The sequence below is a fragment of the Oncorhynchus mykiss genome, chromosome 10 (assembly GCF_013265735.2).
Source record: "Oncorhynchus mykiss isolate Arlee chromosome 10, USDA_OmykA_1.1, whole genome shotgun sequence".
Taxonomy (NCBI): domain Eukaryota; kingdom Metazoa; phylum Chordata; class Actinopteri; order Salmoniformes; family Salmonidae; genus Oncorhynchus; species Oncorhynchus mykiss.
In genome coordinates this window covers 65,891,400-65,910,118 of record NC_048574.1, presented here as the reverse complement: position 1 = coordinate 65,910,118, position 18,719 = coordinate 65,891,400, and the positions used below count along the sequence as shown (strand labels likewise).

At 42.4% G+C, this 18,719-nt stretch overlaps 1 protein-coding gene across 2 annotated transcripts in view; it reads left to right on the top strand.

The window, feature by feature from the left end:
- Positions 1-18,473, top strand: part of LOC110534499 (polypeptide N-acetylgalactosaminyltransferase-like 6) — a 256,904-nt gene extending 238,431 nt beyond the window's left edge. For both annotated transcript variants that reach the window (XM_036933625.1, XM_036933624.1), the window contains exons 9-13: positions 7,222-7,329; positions 7,563-7,784; positions 13,064-13,180; positions 15,912-16,061; positions 17,525-18,473. In XM_036933625.1, the coding sequence (XP_036789520.1) occupies positions 7,222-7,329; positions 7,563-7,784; positions 13,064-13,180; positions 15,912-16,061; positions 17,525-17,698 (771 nt within the window). In that variant the 3' untranslated portion in view covers positions 17,699-18,473. The remainder of the gene's footprint in view (positions 1-7,221; positions 7,330-7,562; positions 7,785-13,063; positions 13,181-15,911; positions 16,062-17,524) is intronic.
- Positions 18,474-18,719: the final 246 nt, after the last annotated feature.

The window sequence follows — 18,719 nt, the reverse complement described above, 5'->3', positions numbered from 1 at the left end:
AAACCAATTTAGAACCGGAGCGGAGAGAGGCCAATCCACCTTTCCAGTCTTTTCAGAAGGACATCATGGTCAACCGTGTCGAGTGCAGCACTTAAATCCAAGAGTACAAGGACAGAGAGCTGTTTGGCATCTGTGTTGGCTCTTAAGATCATTTGCCACTTTAACTAAGGCTGTCTCTGTGCTGTGGTGGGCACGAAAAAAAGATTGGAATTTTTCAAAAATAGAGTTTCAAAAATAGAGCACTTAAAGATATTATATGTTTGTTTGAAAACCAATTTCTCCAGAATTTTGCTTAAGAGTGAAAGGTTGGAGATTGCCCGAAAATGGCTAAGAGCTGAAGAATCTAGATTACTTTTTTTCAGATTCACCTACTCTGCGTCTCACAAAGACACAGCAGTTGGAACCAAAAATCTCAAATTTGGACTCATCAGACCAAAGGACATATTTCCACCGGTCTAATGTCCATTGCTCGTGTTTCTTGGCCCAAGAAAGTCTCATCTTCTTAAGGGTGTACCTTTAGTAGTGGTTTCTTTGCAGCAATTCTACCATGAAGGCCTGATTGACGCGGTCTCCTCTGACCAGTTGATGTTGAGATATGTCTGTTACTTGAACTCTGAAGCATTTATTTGGGCTGCAATTTCTGAGGCTGGTAACGCTAATGAACTTATCCTCTGCAGCAGAGGTAACTCTGGGTCTTCCTTTCCTGTGGCGGTCCTCATGAGAGCCAGTTTTGTCATATCCAATTGTTTCGTGGTATCTAATTGTTACTATCCAATTGTTACTAGTAATTACTATCTTGTCTCATCGCTACAACTCCCGTACGGGCTCGGGAGAGATGAAGGTCGAAAGCCATGCGTCCTCCGAAACACAACCCAACCAAGCCGCACTGCTTCTTAACACAGCGCGCCTCCAACCTGGAAGCCAGCTACACCAATGTGTCGGAGGAAACACTTTGCACCTGGCTACCTTGGTTAGCGCGCACTGCGCCCGGCCCACCACAGGAGTCGCTGGTACACGATGAGACAAGGATATCCCTACCCGCCAAACCCTCCCTAACCCAGACGACGCTAGGCCAATTGTGCGTCGCCCCACGGACCTCCCGGTCGCGGCCGGCTGCGACAGAGCCTGGGCGCGAACCCAGAGTCTCTGGTGGCACAGCTAGCGCTGCGATGCAGTGCCCTAGACCACTGCGAAAGGGTGGCTACTTTGAAGAATCTCAAATGGAAAATGTATTTTGATTTGTTTAACACTTTTTTGGTTACTACATGATTCCATATGTGTTATTTCATAGTTTTGATATCTTCACTATTATTCTGCAATGTAGAAAATAGGAGAAATAAAGAAAAACCCTTAATGAGTGTGTCCAAACTTTTGACTGTTACTATAGTGTATATGCCAAGTTGCTCTCTCAGAATATCATAATGGACCTGCAACTTTGACTTTCTCCACTTCCACTCTGCCTTTCTGCAATTTCTCTTTAATTGATTTGTTTCTTCACTCATCCAAGGGGCTCTCCAAGGAGCTCTCTTAACATAATTATAATCATTTGACTACAACTCAGCCCCAACATAGATTTATTTGAAAATAGCAATCATTTCATAACTTGATTACATGTAGACACAATCTCATGCAGTGCATTCAGACCCCTTGACTTTTTCCACATGTTGTTACTTTACAGCCTTATTCTAAAATGGATTAAATAAACACACAAAATATCATCAATCTACACACAATATCCTATGATGACAATGTGAAAACGGGTTTTTAGAAATTCTTTGAAGTGTATTAAAAATGTTAAACAGAGAAACCTTATTGACATAAGTATTCAGACCATTTGCTATGGGACTTGAAATTGAGCTCAGGTGCATCCTGTTTCCATTGATCATCCTTGAGATGTTTCTAACGCTGGATTACCTGTGGTAAAATTCAATTGATTGGACATGATTTGGAAAGGTCCACAACTGTCTATATAAGGTCCCATAGTTGACAGTGCATGTCAGAGCAGAAACAAGCCATGAGGTCGAAGGAATTGTCCGTAGAGCTCAGAGACAGGATTGTGTCAAGACAATTCCCCGAGCTGGCCGCCAGGCCAAACTGCGCAATCGTGGGAGAAGGGCCTTGGTCAGGGAGGTGACCAAGAACCTGATGGTCACTCTGAATGAGCTCTGAGAGTTCCTCTGTGGAGATGGTTATCCTTCTGGAAGGTTCTCCCATCTCGGCAGCACTCCACCAATCAGGCCTTTATGGTAGTGGCCACCCGGAAGCCACTCCTCAGTAAAAGGCACATGACGGCCCGCTTGGAGTTTGCCAAAAGGCACCCAAAGGACTCAGACCATGAGAAACAAGATTCTCTGGTCTGATGAAACCAAGATTGAACACTTTGGCCTGAATGTCAAGTGTAACGTCTGTAAGAAACCTGGCACCATCTCTACGGTGAAGCATGGTGGTGGCCGCATCGTGCTGTGGGGATCTTTTTCAGTGACAGGGACTGGGAGACCAGTCAGGATCGAGGGAAAGATGAACAGAGCAAAGTACAGAGAGATCCTTAAACCCAATCGAACATCTCTAGAGAGACCTGAAAATAGCTGTGCAGCGATGCTCCCATCCAACCTGACAGAGTTTGAGAGGAACTGCAGAGAAGAATGGAAGAAACTCCCCAAATACAGTGTGCCAAACATGTAGCGTCATACCCAAGAAGACTCAAGGCTGTAATCACTGCCAAAGGTGCTTCAACAAAGTACTGAGTAAAGGGTCTGAATACTTATGTAAATGTGATATTTCCAATTTTTTTTTTTTAATACATAAAAAAAATCTAGAAAACAGTTTTTCCTTTGTCATTATGTGGTATTGTGTGTAGATTGATGAGGAAAAACAACAATTTAATACATTTTAAAATAAGGCTGTAATGTAACAAAATCTGGATAAAGTCAAGGGGTCTGAATACTTTTCCAAATGCACTGTACCTCTTTTTTTTTATTCATGGGAATACTTGGTGAACAGATTTCCTAAATGAAAGTCATTTCTAGCTAGTATTTTTTTCTCCAAAAACTAAAATCCCTCCCCCAAATATATATATATATGTTGCAAACCCCTGGTCAATGCTATCCACTTCTATCTATGCTGAGGTGCTTCTATTTAGTCCTAATCTGCACTGTGTGTAACACGACATATAAATGCCACTAATCTTTTCTTCAATAGATATGATAAATATAAATATTATTTACTAATAGTTCATATTATACAATCAATGTGGCTCTTCCACCCTTTTCATCCAGTGATTGTGTCCCACCTTACCTTGAATTAATTAACCTTACCTTGAATTAATTTCATTGGACATATTTAAAATGCATATAAAGTTTTGTCGTTCATCTGAGCACAACAATACATCCCTTAAAAATTACAGATGCTTTAAAACACACTAAAGTCTACCAACCTTGCAATGATATTAGAGTCCAGACAATCATGGACCCATAACAATGTGTTTCTTTGGTCCATTCTTTTCCATCCTGTCCCACCATACCCCTGCCTCAGTCTCCAGACAGGTCAATCTGCTCCCAGACAACTTTATTAAACTGGAACGACTTTCACTCAGAAGAATTGCTAAGAATAGTACTCTGTTCTCCAGTGTTTTATTTCCCATACTTTCTCCAGTACAATGCACTTCCAAAATAATGTTTGTGTGTGTGTGCCCGTGTGTCTGCAACCGTGTGTGCACGTGTGTGTTACTGGGTTACAAGGAGTAGTTCAGGCTTTAGCCTCCTTCCCAAACTAATTACAGACAGTGATGTTTGGCTTGTTTGCGGCTCAGAGGTTATTCCATTTTGATTTCCGGAGGAGAACACGGTATATGGATGTGAGGGAATATTGTGGTTATCGTGCCTGACATACCTGCCATCCAACCGGGTCTCAGTATACTCTCTCTCTCGCTTTCTCTCTCTCTCGCTCTCGTTCTGTCAGTGAGTGCACTTTGTAATTGGAATGCAGCCCTTTCTTCCTTGACTGGAAACCATGGCAACGATAAAAATAGTTCCCAAGCAAATTTGCAATAAGTCTTCTTACAGAGGTGGGAGGGGGGATTCAGACATTTTGTGTTAATCTGTGTGTTTTTTGAGTCGTTGGTGTTATTTTGTATTGAGAATTCACAAGTGTACAATAAGCACACAAATGAAGAAAAAGTGTAAATATTACACAGTGGCGCCCCCATCTGTCTAAATGTTAAAAGCTCTGATTCAGAGTTGTCTGGTCCAGTTACTTAGGGGAGAGTGGGGTAACACGGAACCCAAACCGGCTGCGCGCGTGCGACATCGTGCATACATTTATTTTGTCCCCCTACACCAAACGGGATCACCACACGCAGGTTAAAATATCAAAACAAACTCTGAACCAATGACATTCATTTGGGGACAGGTCGAAAAGCATTAAACATTTATGGCAATTTAGCTAGTTAGCTTGCATTTGCTAGCTAATTTGTCCTATTTAGCTAGCTTGCTGCTGCTAGCTAATTTGTCCTGGGATATAAACATTATGTTGTTATTTTACCTGAAATGCACAAGGTCCTCTACTCCGACAATTAATCCACACATAAAAACGGTCAACCGAATCGTTTCTAGTCATCTCTCCTCCTTCCAGGCTTTTTAATCGTTGAACGTATATGGTGATTGGCATCTAAACTTTCATAGTATTATTTCTAGCAAAGATATCTCCATATATTTCAGGATGTTGTGTATCTCTGGAAACAATCAGAATTCATGAAAACATTTCAGTTTTGAAAACATAGCTATGCCGTCTACAAATGTCTGTATTGATTGAAATATTAGCACTACATTTTTGAAACCATTTTCATTTCTCAAACACAATTCATCATAATCACAATCGCATTTTTGTCTTTTATTATTTTGTAGAATCCTTTAACACAGGCTTAACACCTAACAAACACTTTGTACTTTTTAAAATGAACATAGGCCAGGCCCTGTTGTAACCTCATATCCCACCAATAATTCCTTGCATTACACTTGGGAAGAAAACACTTCAATTTGCTCAACTTGCCATTGGCTCAACTTACCCCAAGACAAACATTTTGACTTTATTACCCCACACATCTACAAGGATGCACTTTCATGCTAGGTTTAGGATCTCATATTGAAGCTTATAGAGACCCAAACTGATATATAGAACACTCTTAAGATTATCTACTTTGGTTTAGAAGCATCATGAAACCTCTAACACAATAAATTATTTAGACTTTTTAGACCTAACTTGCTTACCACTTTTTCCATGTGGTTTCTACTTTCATAGACTCCATGAAATGATGACCTCTTCCTAAATATTTGGTCAAATTATACATTATGTGTATGGTTTCCTAGAAACAAGGGTGGCTCAACTGACCGCTTTGGCTCAACTAACCCCACTCTCCTCTACTGTCATGGAGTATGGATGTCTGACAGTTAGCCTACATATGATAGCTGTTAGACTGACAATCTATTGACACTGGTTGTTTCTCACATTGACCAGATATCATCAAAGCATCTCGAGGAATTTTACCTCAAATTTTACCTCGCTAAAACAAATTGTTACTCATGAACGCATGGGAGTCATTCATAAACCCCTCGTATTTCTGCTGAAATGAGAGGTTAATGAACATCTACACTTGTCCTCTGAGGAGGCCATTTTCTGAAGACTGGAGGAATCTCTCCACATGTCAATGGAGCCTGTAAAGCCAGCTTGACCATTAACCTGAGGCTCCACAGGAAAGCACCCTGCCTCATTTTGATATGGCAGAGCAGGGAGACAGGTGGAGCGCTCACACACACCGCGGGAGAGAGGAGGAGAAGCGGAGGAGAGGTGAAATGTCCCAGCATCCTTTCCAAACAGTCAGCATGACCACTTTAATTCTAATCAAGCTGCCAAGTTTGAAAGAAGGAGGGGTGAGAGAGGGAGGGAAAGAGGGGAGAGGAATGAGAAAGAATGGCGGGACATGAAGAGATAAAGAGAGGCATAGGGAGGAAGAGAGAGTAAGGGAGACAGTAAGGGAGAGGATAGCAGACTGAAGGGGTTCAGAGTTGCACTACTGACACCTGCCCTCTTCCTCCCTCTTCTTTCTAGCTCTTCCTTTGATGCAGGAAAAGAGGGGTATCGAGCGGAGTGCTCTGGAAATAGGATTTCTTTCAGTCCCTCCGCTCAAAGAGGCTTATAATGTGGCCCTGCCAAGCAGACAAAGTGGGAATCCACTTCAAGTGTGGACAGAGGGACAGGACAATAGGTTGTCTGTTAGGGTCTTGCAACAAACAGAACACAACCATTTCAACAACAATATCCTCACTCTGAACTCAGTCCACAATAACTCAGGGCTTTAAAATTGAAAGATTCCTTTCTGGAACAATAGGAAAAACAAAGTGTGCTTTTTTTCTTTTCTTTCTTTACTTCAATGCTTACAACTAGGGTTGAAAAATTCCGGGAACATTCAATAAATGTTCTGATTTCTCCCGAAATCCCAGAATCAGGAGGGAATAAGCAGGAAATCCCAGAATCAGGAGGGAATAAGCAGGAAATCCCAGAATCAGGAGGGAATAAGCAGGAAATCCAGAATCAGGAGGGAATAAGCAGGAAATCCCAGAATCAGGAGGGAATAAGCAGGAAATCCCAGAATCAGGAGGGAATAAGCAGGAAATCCCAGAATCAGGAGGGAATAAGCAGGAAATCCCAGAATCAGGAGGGAATAAGCAGGAAATCCCAGAATCAGGAGGGAATAAGCAGGAAATCCCAGAATCAGGAGGGAATAAGCAGGAAATCCCAGAATCAGGAGGGAATAAGCAGGAAATCCCAGAATCAGGAGGGAATAAGCAGGAAATCCCAGAATCAGGAGGGAATAAGCAGGAAATCCTAGAATCAGTAGGGAATAAGCAGGAAATCCCAGAATCAGGAGGGAATAAGCAGGAAATCCCAGAATCAGGAGGGAATAAGCAGGAAATCCCAGAATCAGGAGGGAATAAGCAGGAAATCCAGAATCAGGAGGGAATAAGCAGGAAATCCAGAATCATCCAACCAGGTATTCTGGAAAAACCAGAAAATGTATTAATTGTTCCTGACATTTTGCGACCCTAAAACACGGTTGGTTAAGTTACAAAGGTTTTGCAGCCTTGCTTAGAACACATAGCTAGCAGGCTGACAGGAAGCTTTTGAAGTAATGTACTGAGGTATTGTTTGTGTTCCATCTCCATTCAGGTATGGATGTGTGGGGGCAGTATGTACGACGTACCATGCTCCCGAGTTGGACATATCTACAGGAAATACGTCCCCTACAAAGTGCCATCTGGAACAAGCCTAGCCAGAGTAAGTTAGACTGACCAGTCAATACACTGCTTCCATCAACTGGTTATGGCTAACATGCAGCCATTTTGACTGGTTGCACATGGCTGATAGATGGCTGGACCTACATCCTCAGTTTAACTATCTGATTTAAGATGAGGTCTGACTTACTCAGCGCACTGTGACCTGTGCTGTGATAAGCTAAACACACAGACAGTCCATCTCCTAACCCCATCTCTCTCTCTCCCTTATCTCAGAACCTGAAGAGGGTGGCTGAGACATGGATGGATGAGTACACAGAGTTCATCTACCAGCGTCGTCCAGAGTACCGCCACCTGTCCACCGGGGACCTGACGGCCCAGAAGGAGCTGAGAAGACACCTCAAGTGTAAAGACTTCAAGTGGTACATGAACGCTGTGGCCTGGGACCTGGCCAAGTACTACCCCGCTGTGGAGCCGCTGCCTGCCGCCTGGGGAGAGGTAGGAAGTTAGGAATACACACAGAACCACCACACACATTCACACACATGCAAGAGTGCGTACGCATACGGACAGAGCTAACGCACCTACAGAACGAATTGACACATTCGAAGGAGCCGGTACACACACACACACACGAACAGAAAAGCATACAAAGGCATATAAAACCATATGTGATTACCTTAGAATCCAAAATGAAACGTCAGGTCATGTTTTCGAGGTCACTTACTGAGGCATTGATACAAATAATAGGACTTCTCACAATACTTAGGCCTACATAAACCCACTCTCTTACATGCCACCAATAACAGCTAAGTCTGAGCAGTATCCACAGGCTGATTTGGTTTCTTGCGTATTTTTAGCTGGTATTGTAATGAATGAATCTATTTCCAGACACCAATACATCAGCTAAGAGACAGCCCCTGAATGCCTCCACAGGTGTGTCACGGAAGGCTATTATTCTACCAGAGCTACATCCCAAATGGCACCCTATTCCCTTTTATAGTGCATTGCTTTTGATCATGGCTCAAAATAGTGCACTATATAGGGAATAGGGGGCCATTTGGGACTCTTCCATGTTCATTGATTTATGAATGTCTGGTGCTCGCTGAAACGTAATGCGTTTCTCATATGGGACAGGCAGCCAGCAGCCTGCTAATGAAATGTTTTAGAGTAGACAGTGTCACAAAACGGACACAGCTGGACTGTCTGCTTCTCTACCCCCAGAAACCATAAGTAGCAGATTTGACTTTACATTGTTCATAAACATGGCATGCAGTTTGCTGCATCGTATTCTGAGGTATATATAATGCCTCTCTGTGTTACCTGTGAAGGGATGGGGCTGGAGATGGCCTTGGCAGTTTATTACTATCTCATTCTATCTGTTTCTCTGGCACACACACACAATCTCACTCTATCTGCGCTCTGTGAGGATGGGATCTAGCCTCAGGCAATCATACCCATAAATGCAGGAGCTGGAATCAGGTTGCCTGGAATCCACACTCGTATGCTCCGTTCACCATTTACAGTTGAAGTCGGAGGTTTACATACACCTTAGCCAAATACATTTAAGCTCCCGTTTTTTCACAATTCCTGACATTTAATCTCAATAAAAATTCTCTGTCTTAGGTCATTTAGGATCAGGATTCTGAAATGTCAGAATTATAGTAGAGAGAATGATTTATTTCAGCTTTTATTCCTTTCATTACATTCCCAGTGGGTCAGAAGTTTACATACACTCATTTAGTATTTGGTAGTATTGCCTTTAAATTGTTTAACTTGGGTCAAACGTTTCGGGTAGCCTTCCACAAGCTTCCAACAAAAAGTTGGGTGAATTTTGGCAGATTTCTCCTGACAGAGCTGGTGTAACTGAGTCAGATTTGTAGGCCTCCATGCTCGCACACGCTTTTTCAGTTCTGCCCACAATTTTTCTTTGGGATTGAGGTCAGGGTTTGTGATGGCCATTCCAATACCTTGACTTTGTTGTCATCAAGCCATTTTGCCACAACTTTGGAAGTATGCTTGGGGTCATTGTCCATTTGGAAGACCCATTTGCGACCAAGCTTTAACTTCCTGACTGATGTCTTGAGATGTTGCTTCAATATATCAACATAATTTTCCATCCTCATGAAGCCATCTATTTTGTGAGGTGCACCGGTCCATCCTGCAGCAAAGCACCCCCACAACATGATGCTACCACCCCCGTGCTTCAAGGTTGGGATGATGTTCTTCGGCTTGCAAGCCTCCCCCTTTTTCCTCCAAACATAACGATGGTCATTATGGCCAAACAGTTCTATTTTTGTTTCATCAGACCAGACCAGAGTACATTTCTCCAAAAAGTACAATCTTTGTCCCCATGTGCAGTTGCAAACTGTAGTCTGGCTTTTTTATGGCAGTTTTGGATCAGTGGCTTCTTCCTTTCTGAGCGGCCTTTCAGATTATATCAATATAGGACTCATTTTATTGTGGACATAGATACTTTGGTACCTGTTTCCTCCAGCATCTTCACAGGGTCCTTTGCTGTTGTTCTGGAATTGATTTGCACTTTTCGGACCAAAGTATGTTCATCTCTAGGAGACAGAACCCGTCTCCTTCCTGAGCGGTATGATGTCAAGCAAAGAGACACTGAGTTTGAAGGTAGACCTTGAAATACATCCATATGTACACCTCCAATTGACTCAAATGATGTCAATTAGCCTATCAGAAGCTTCTAAAGCCATGGCATCATTTTCTGGAATTTTCCAAGCTGTTTAAAGGCACAGTCAACTTAGTGTATGTAAACTTCTGACCCACTGGAAATGTGATACAGTGAATGATAAGTTAAATAATCTGTCTGTAAACAATTGTTGGAAAAATGACTTGTGTCATGCACAAAGTAGATGTCCTAACCGACTTGTCAAAGCTATAGTTTGTTATCAAGGAATTTGTGGAGTGGTTGAAAAACGAGTTTTAATGACTCCAACCTAAGTGTATGTAAACTTCCAACTTCAACTGAAAATAGTGGGGATTCCAGGCTAAGAATCAGGTATTCGTGGAGATTGTTTCCCAACCAGTTTTTTTTCCATAGGGAGGTTGGGCGCAGGAGTAGTTTTAATCATCACTGATAGATGGTTAGATGGACCTGGGATACATCATTCACTAATAAATTCATCCAATGTGCCGGAAGGAAACCACATCCTCCTCTCAAGCCACTGAAACATTTCAGAAACCTCACGGCGAACACGTTGTACGTTAATATGAAAAATGAAATACATTTTGCATTACATATAATTGGATTCCTTGCTCTGCCTTGATGAGAAAATGTTTGTACAGTAGGTAAATATCTCCTCTTTCCTCCCCCGGGTGAGGATGGTAGTAATTTTATCGTCAGGCTGACAGCTTCATGTGCCATCTCTTCTCTGGCTCTCACCCCGCCTGTCACCCCGCCTGTCCCTCCGCTGTCACCACACCTGATCTATGGAACTATAAAGATCTCTCATTGGGTATTCAAGCCCAGATTGCAAGGGAGGAGAGAGAAGAGAGAGGGGGGAGACAGAGAGAGAGAGACAGAGATATAAGATCAGAGGGACAAAGAGAGAGTGAGATTGTGAGACAGACATAGAGGAGAGAGAGCTCAGATTAAACTTCCTCTACATCTCTGGAAGATGACGATCAGGGGGTCAGCCTTCTCGACACCTCGGCCTTGGTGCTGTGCAGACTGGGTAAATAGGGGGCTGTCGATCTGACCCCCTACCCACCATCCAATCTTCCTCCTTCCCCACAACTCCACACCACGGCTCCTTCAATAGGTCTAAATCACTTGAAGTGATGCAATCATCAGGCCTTTTGATTCGGCTCTAACTGTGTCTCCAGATCAGCGCTGGCATGTTGATAGGCATGGCATCAGGGATAAGCACTGTGTTTTACTCCTGGGCCCATTTCAGACAGATGAGGCTTGGGAAAAGTGGAGAGTGAAGGCCCATTATGCAGTACAATTCGCGCACCATTATTGGTCTTTCAGAGCGATCAGCAGTTTACTCCTAATGACCCTGTGGTTAAATGCACTTTGCTGATGCAGGCGGCAGGCTGAGGGAGTTTTGATTATTTGAAGTTTCTGAATTGCAATGCAGGTGGGTATTATTTTGCATTTCCAACTGCACATCTGGCAAAACTTTTTGCTTCATTACACAATAATGCTGCTCCACGGGTGCCTGATAGGCACATAATTGCCAAGTTTGTTTGCAGCATTTAAAGGACTAAACTCCTATTATTGTTTGCCATGTAAAATACTGTAGAACTTTGCAACAAAGATTTCTATTATTGGTATGTATCATCCTTTTGGAATAGTGTCCGATTGAATTAGGTCTATGTCAGGAAAACCGTGTTTCCCTGTCTTTTCTCATTGGCTGCATCCTAGAGAATATAAGTAATCTTATCTCAGAGTAGAACTATGTGTGGGTGACGATGTGACCTTCCAGAGATGGGGCTGCCTGTAGAAAATTGGTCACATCTGACCTGTACCTAATGGATGTTTCTGTTGATGTACACTTGTCTTGAATATTTCACTCCTTCATGATGGGAAAAGGGGAGGGCCTCTCCAGTTTAGATGCAGGAGCAACCAAAGAGGCAGAAAGCACTGAGGCAAGAAATGTGTCGCCATTTTGTAGAGAATTTCTGTCATTCCGTTAGTTTAGTTTTTGTTGCTCCATTTTTCACAGCTCACAAGTTTTTATCTCAACTTTATCACAACATTGAGGAGAGCTGACATTGAGTTGGTATACATTTTTATAATCAACATTTTCAGAGCCAGCCATAGCGTTGTTGTCAGACATTCTCCACACTAACAGTCAAACAATCACCATTGTTTGCTACAGCCCTAGTTAATGTCTTTGGCCCCATCTAGGGGCGAGCAGGGGTAACAACTTTTATAAGAGAGTCAACCCTGTGCAAAACACCTCTGAGTATTCCATCCTTGGTCTCCTTCCTGTCAAATACAGTGTCTCACTCTGACCCTGTAGGACCTCCTCTCTCCAACCATTCCTCTCTCTCTGTCTATCTCTCACACACTCTAACTCACTCTCCCCCTCTCTCCTCCTTTGTCCTCTCTCCTCTCCTCTGCCCTCGCCTTTCTCTCTCCTCTGAATGTGTTAGTGAGGACCACAGAGACAGACAGAGACCAGACTACTTTAGATGCAGTGCTACTGGATTCATGCATTATTGAGCCATACTGTGACACGAGCCAAGCTCACCTGAATGCTATAAAGAGAATTAGGCAAATGACACAGTCAACCAAATGTGTTTGAGAGCCAAGTAACTCTGAAACTTTTAAGTTTTCACAGTAGGGGGGCGCCTACTAACTCCGATTTAGAGGGAGGAAGATGCTCCAGGAACTAATTAGCTTATCTCTTACAGTCACTGGTGAGAGTAGATCGTGTCAGCAAACTGAGAGCTTTGATACCATGTCAGATCATACGCTGTTACTTAAAACCACATACTGTGTATAAATAGTTGGCTGCTTGTACTAAGTTACTGTGTACAGTGTGTTTGGAAGGTTGCCATGGATTCCACTCTACACTGGAGTCCATTGATCAGAGCTTTGAGCATTAGAGAGAAGACAGAGTATCTCATCCTGTGGTCTCTACATCTATAGATGTATATTGTGTGTTTGTGTGTGTGTGTGTGTGTGTGGGCGGGCGTGCAAGTCTTCACCGAAGCCTCCCTTTCGCTGTTTTTGGGAGCCTTCAAAGTGTGTGTGTGTGTTTGGTTTTAACTGAGCCCTCTCTCTCTTTGTGTCCTTGTAGATTCGTAACGCTGCATCAGGTCTGTGTATAGACTCCAAGCACGGCCCCACAGGGACAGAGCTGCGACTGGACGCCTGTCTGAAGGAGGGGGCTGAACGCACCTGGGCACACGAGCAGGTAGGTACAACCGGAGCCGTGTACTGTATAGTAGGATGTAGGTGTTCGTCTCTACTACATTATCCTGTATAGTAGGGTGTATTCTATACTATATTATACTGTATAGTAGGGTGTAGTCTACACTATAATATACTGTATAATAGGGTGTAGGTGTAGTCTATACTATGTTATACTGTATAGTAGGGTGTGTTCTATACTATATTATACTGTATAGTAGGGTAATATAATAGACTATACCCTATTATATTATACTGTATAGCAGGGTATAGTCTACACTATAATATACTGTATAGTAGGGTGTAGGTGTAGTCTATACTATGTTATACTGCATAGTAGGGTGTAGGTTATACTATATATTAAACTGTATAGCGTGGTGTAGTCTATACTATGTTATACTGTATAGTAGGGTGTAGTCTACACTATAATATACTGTATAATAGGGTGTAGGTGTAGTCTATACTATGTTATACTGTATAGTAGGGTGTGTTCTATACTATATTATACTGTATAGTAGGGTAATATAATAGACTATACCCTATTATATTATACTGTATAGCAGGGTATAGTCTACACTATAATATACTGTATAGTAGGGTGTAGGTGTAGTCTATACTATGTTATACTGCATAGTAGGGTGTAGGTTATACTATATATTAAACTGTATAGCGTGGTGTAGTCTATACTATGTTATACTGTATAGTAGGGTATAGTCTATACTATACTGTATGGTACAGTGTTGTCTATATTATACTGTATAGTAGGGTGTGGTCCATACTATATTATACTGTGTAGTAGGGTGTATGTTTAGTCTATACCCTATTATACTGTATACTGGGTGTAGTCTATACTATATTATACTGTATATTAGGGTGTAGTCTATACTAAATTAAACTGTTTGGTACAGTGTAGTCTATACTATATCAAATCCAATTTTATTTGTCACATACACATGGTTAGCAGATGTTAATGCGAGTGTAGTGAAATGCTTGATTATCGTGTAAAGTAGGGTGTAATCTATACTATATTATACTGAATAGTAGGGAGTAGACTATACCATATAATACTGTATAGTAAGGTGTAGTCTATACTGTATAGTATGATGTCTATACTATATTATACTTAATAGCAGGGTGTAATATATACTATATTATACTGTATAGTAGGGAGTAGACTATACCATATAATACTGTATAGTGAGGTGTAGTCTATACTGTATAGTATGGTGTAGTCTATACTATATTATACTGTATAGTGGGGCTGTGGTCTATACTATAGCACATCACCGGCCTGTTAATCATTCAGTCAGTCAGTCAGTCAGTGTTAGTCAGGAATGGCCCCTCCATGAGTCCGGTCTGTTAATCAGTCAGTCAGTCAGTCAGTATTAGTCAGGAATGGCCCCTCCATGAGTCCGGTCTGTTAATCAGTCAGTCAGTCAGTCAGTCAGTATTAGTCAGGAATGGCCCCTCCATGAGTCCGGTCTGTTAATCAGTCAGTCAGTCAGTATTAGTCAGGAATGGCCCCTCCATGAGTCCGGCCTGTTAATCAGTCAGTCAGTCAGTCAGTCAGTCAGTATTAGTCAGGAATGGCCCCTCCATGAGTCCGGCCTGTTAATCAGTCAGTCAGTCAGTCAGTCAGTATTAGTCAGGAATGGCCCCTCCATGAGTCCGGTCTGTTAATCAGTCAGTCAGTCAGTATTAGTCAGGAATGGCCCCTCCATGAGTCCGGCCTGTTAATCAGTCAGTCAGTCAGTCAGTCAGTCAGTATTAGTCAGGAATGGCCCCTCCATGAGTCCGGCCTGTTAATCAGTCAGTCAGTCAGTCAGTCAGTATTAGTCAGGAATGGCCCCTCCATGAGTCCGACCTGTTAATCAATCAGTCAGTCAGTCAGTCAGGAGTGACCCATCCATGAGTATGTTTTATTTATTTAACCTTTATTTTGGCAGGGAGCCCCATTAGGGAGCCCCATTAAAGCAGCAATCTGCAATTGCTACATCCATTTTGTGACGTTTAAATGAATTATACTGTATGTACCCATTGACACTTAAGGAATATAATTTGCAAATGTTATTGTTTGAACTGCATATTGCCCCGTGCAAGAAACACCTTTTTGGGAAGGTACTCTGCAAATCCTTTGATTAAAGATTATAATTTCAATCGTTTGATTAAGGATTAGTTGCAACATGTGCTGTCTGCACAACAGCCATCACAACACTTAGTCTCGCAAAAGAACCATAACATACGAAATACACCGAACTACACTAAAAGGAAAATTCCACCCATGATAGAGTCCCAACATGTTTTTGCCTTTCAGCAATCAAGATATACAACTTTCAAAATACAGCAATACAGCTGGTATGATGCACTTATTATAAATTTGCATCATACTGGCATTATTTATGTATTTTTGAAAGTTATATATGTTGAAAACTTGATTGCTGACATGAAAAACATATTAGTAGTATATCAACAATGGACTAATGAAACAAATACCAAAATATCATGTTTGGGTGGCATTTTCCTTTAATACAAAACAAGTTTAGGGTACTGTAGCCGGTGATTGCTTCATATGCAACTAATGTTCCTGCTGTTTACTGTTAAATCTGAACAGATCATCACCGCATTCTTGTCCTCATGTTCATCCGCCTCTAAAATGACATTTAGGGTAGTCATACTGTGAATCTCATAACGGAACTTGGATACCATGTTGTGCCTGTGTACTTGTTTGTATTCAGATATTTACATTTGGCTGGAGAGAGGACATCAGGCCAGGGGATCCTCTCCACACCAGGAAGTTCTGCTTTGACTCCATCTCCCAGAGTTCTCCTGTCACACTGTACGACTGCCACGGCATGAAGGGCAACCAGCACTGGAGCTATAGGAAGGTAACTTTAAACATAATTAAATAGAACACGATTATATTGTATCTGTATGGCACCTACTTTACTTCTGTTTTGGCTTTAAATCCCATGTGGAACGTAAATTATCAATAAATAATCAATCATCAACAGAAAGCCTGGTATGATTACTGTTATAACACCACATCAAACACATCATTCAGATTACTACCACAGCCACAGGACGGTAGCTAAAACACATAAGTTGTGTGGTTATTCCACTGCCACAGCAAGGCAATCTAACTCAATTGCGTTGATAGCAGTCCTACACACCAGGGAAATGTCCATACGTAGCCACGTAAACACTGTAGTAAAGGAAAGTAGGCCTGATGTATTCAGTCACAACACAATATCAAAGTCATCAAATAGAAAAGATGTACACCGTGTTTTTTCTGCTGCGTTCCAGGTCGAGGAAAGTAATAGGGGACTTATTTTATCATCGCACCACTCCTATTTCCTCCACATCGTTTAGGGAGGAGAGATTCATGTTTACTCAGCGCAAAATCAGAATGTCATTACAGTCCCATCTCTCTTAAGGTTCTGCCTAGAATGACTCGAGGTGCACAGATGCTAGCGTGAGTCCCAGATCTGTTTGCCACCTCCATTACTGTGGCAAGACAACACAGTCAGGTCTTGAGCTCAGGCTACACAGATGCAGTAGCTGCTTATTAAAGGGCTGAGGGGGGCTTGAGGCTGTGTGAACACTGTAAAATCAGGAAGGCGGACGCATGATACCAGAACAAAATGACTGCCAAGTACCTCTGAGGCGTTCTCCACCTCCTCATCTTTCTCCACAACTTTATCCCTCCCCACAGAATCCTTTTTCAGTTTGAATCCATCACTGGCTATATTTAATAGTTCGCAATCACCATAGATAATCTTTTATTGGAAGCCAGGGACGTATTTTTAATTTGTGTTGTCAGTTTTCAACGATTCGTACTTCCTTCCATTCCTCTTTCGTTTGCAGCTGAGTGTGTTCCTTTTCCCTTTCTGTCACGCGAGGGAGGATGAACCCAAAGAATAAACATTCAGAAAAGGAATGTCATGGTCCGTTGGAACTCTGGGTTTAAAAACTCTTGTGTGTTGAACTCATATTTCTCAGCCTAGTTTACCTCCCAAATTCAGACCCCTCACTCCTCCCCCAACGGAGGTAGGAAATACCTTGTTGCAGTCAGATGCTCAGCTCCCCGTCTGTAATCTGTTTGAAGGGAGTGGGAGATGAGAGAGCAGGATTAAACAGCAGCCTGCCTGCCGGAGACAGGCTTACCTGTCTCTACTTTATTTGAATAATTTATCTCAGTCCTTATTTTCCTCCCTCTCTTCTCTCTGTGCCTCCTGCTCTCTCTCTCTCTCCTCTCGCTCTCGCTCTCTATCTCTACCTCATGCTTTTTCTTTCGCGCTCTGTGTCTCTCTCACACGCTCTCTCTCGCTCTCTGGGCCAACACATACAGGATAAATTGCTGTACCACCTGGTGAGCAGCGGTTGCATGGACTGCAGTCCCGGTGATAAGAGGATTTTCATGAATAAATGCGACCCTGGGTCGGAGACGCAGCAGTGGCTGTTCCAGAGAGTCAACGCCACCGTCCTGGACAAATTCAACAGCGCTGCGGCTGCCAGCTCCTAGGAACCAGGCGCCAACCCCCACGACAAAAAAACTAAACAAACGTGTGCATTGTAGCAGCAAGTGGCCAGCCAGTTAGCTAGCGGTCCTGTCTCCCAGACCCCCCAGCTCATCAACGTGGGGGCTACAAAGTGGAAAAGAAGGGGGTGGGGGGGCTGGGGCTGGGGCTATGTTTCTGTTCTGTCTGCGGATCCTCTGCCCGATGGGATCAGATCCAAAATGGAGGATAAAGACTCCTTCCTGGCTGAAAGAGATTCTGGGATTCTGCCTGGTTCTGCCCAATGGGCTGATGGGACGTTCAAGGTCGCCTATTCTCAGAGAACTAACCAGACTAGACTAGACCCAAGCTAAGCCGCCACACAGGGGCACCTTGCTGGTCGAGGACACAGAAACCTCCAGAACACTGTCCTCTAGGTCCTCTATGGGTCAAAGGTCAAACACAGCAGGTCTAGTAGACTGTATTTGTTTGTTTCAGGTTGAAAAAGGAATGTTCCAACTGTCACTCTCTCAAGATCGCATGGTGGATTTGTACTATATCGGAGGTTCATGACGTTAATTGCTCATTTTTGTAAGGCTATTTATTTTCCATGATTATTTAATTAGTATTTATTTTGTATTAATTTATTTAGTCTTTTTTTTTAAGAACAATAATTTATTAAGTGTATACTTGAATGGGTTTTTCAGATTTCTGGTCCCCGTGATTGTACGATTTGAAGTTGTGAAGTTCAGCCAATGAAAATGATGTAGTAAACATGAATAAAATTTGAAAAAAGTACATTAAATATTGCAATTGTATGGCGTGTGAGCATTTATATGATGACACATATCACAATGATATTACATGTAGATAGCAGCCAAGAAGATGCCCATGGACTTATGATTATGCATGTGGGTGCTCATTCAAAAGTGATGATTGTGTGCCCACTTTCGAAGAGTTTTCGTAACTCGTCTACATGTGCACTAATGGGACGATTCAGCCTTAGGAAATGTATGCCTTTTTTACACATTTTGATTTAAGCACTTC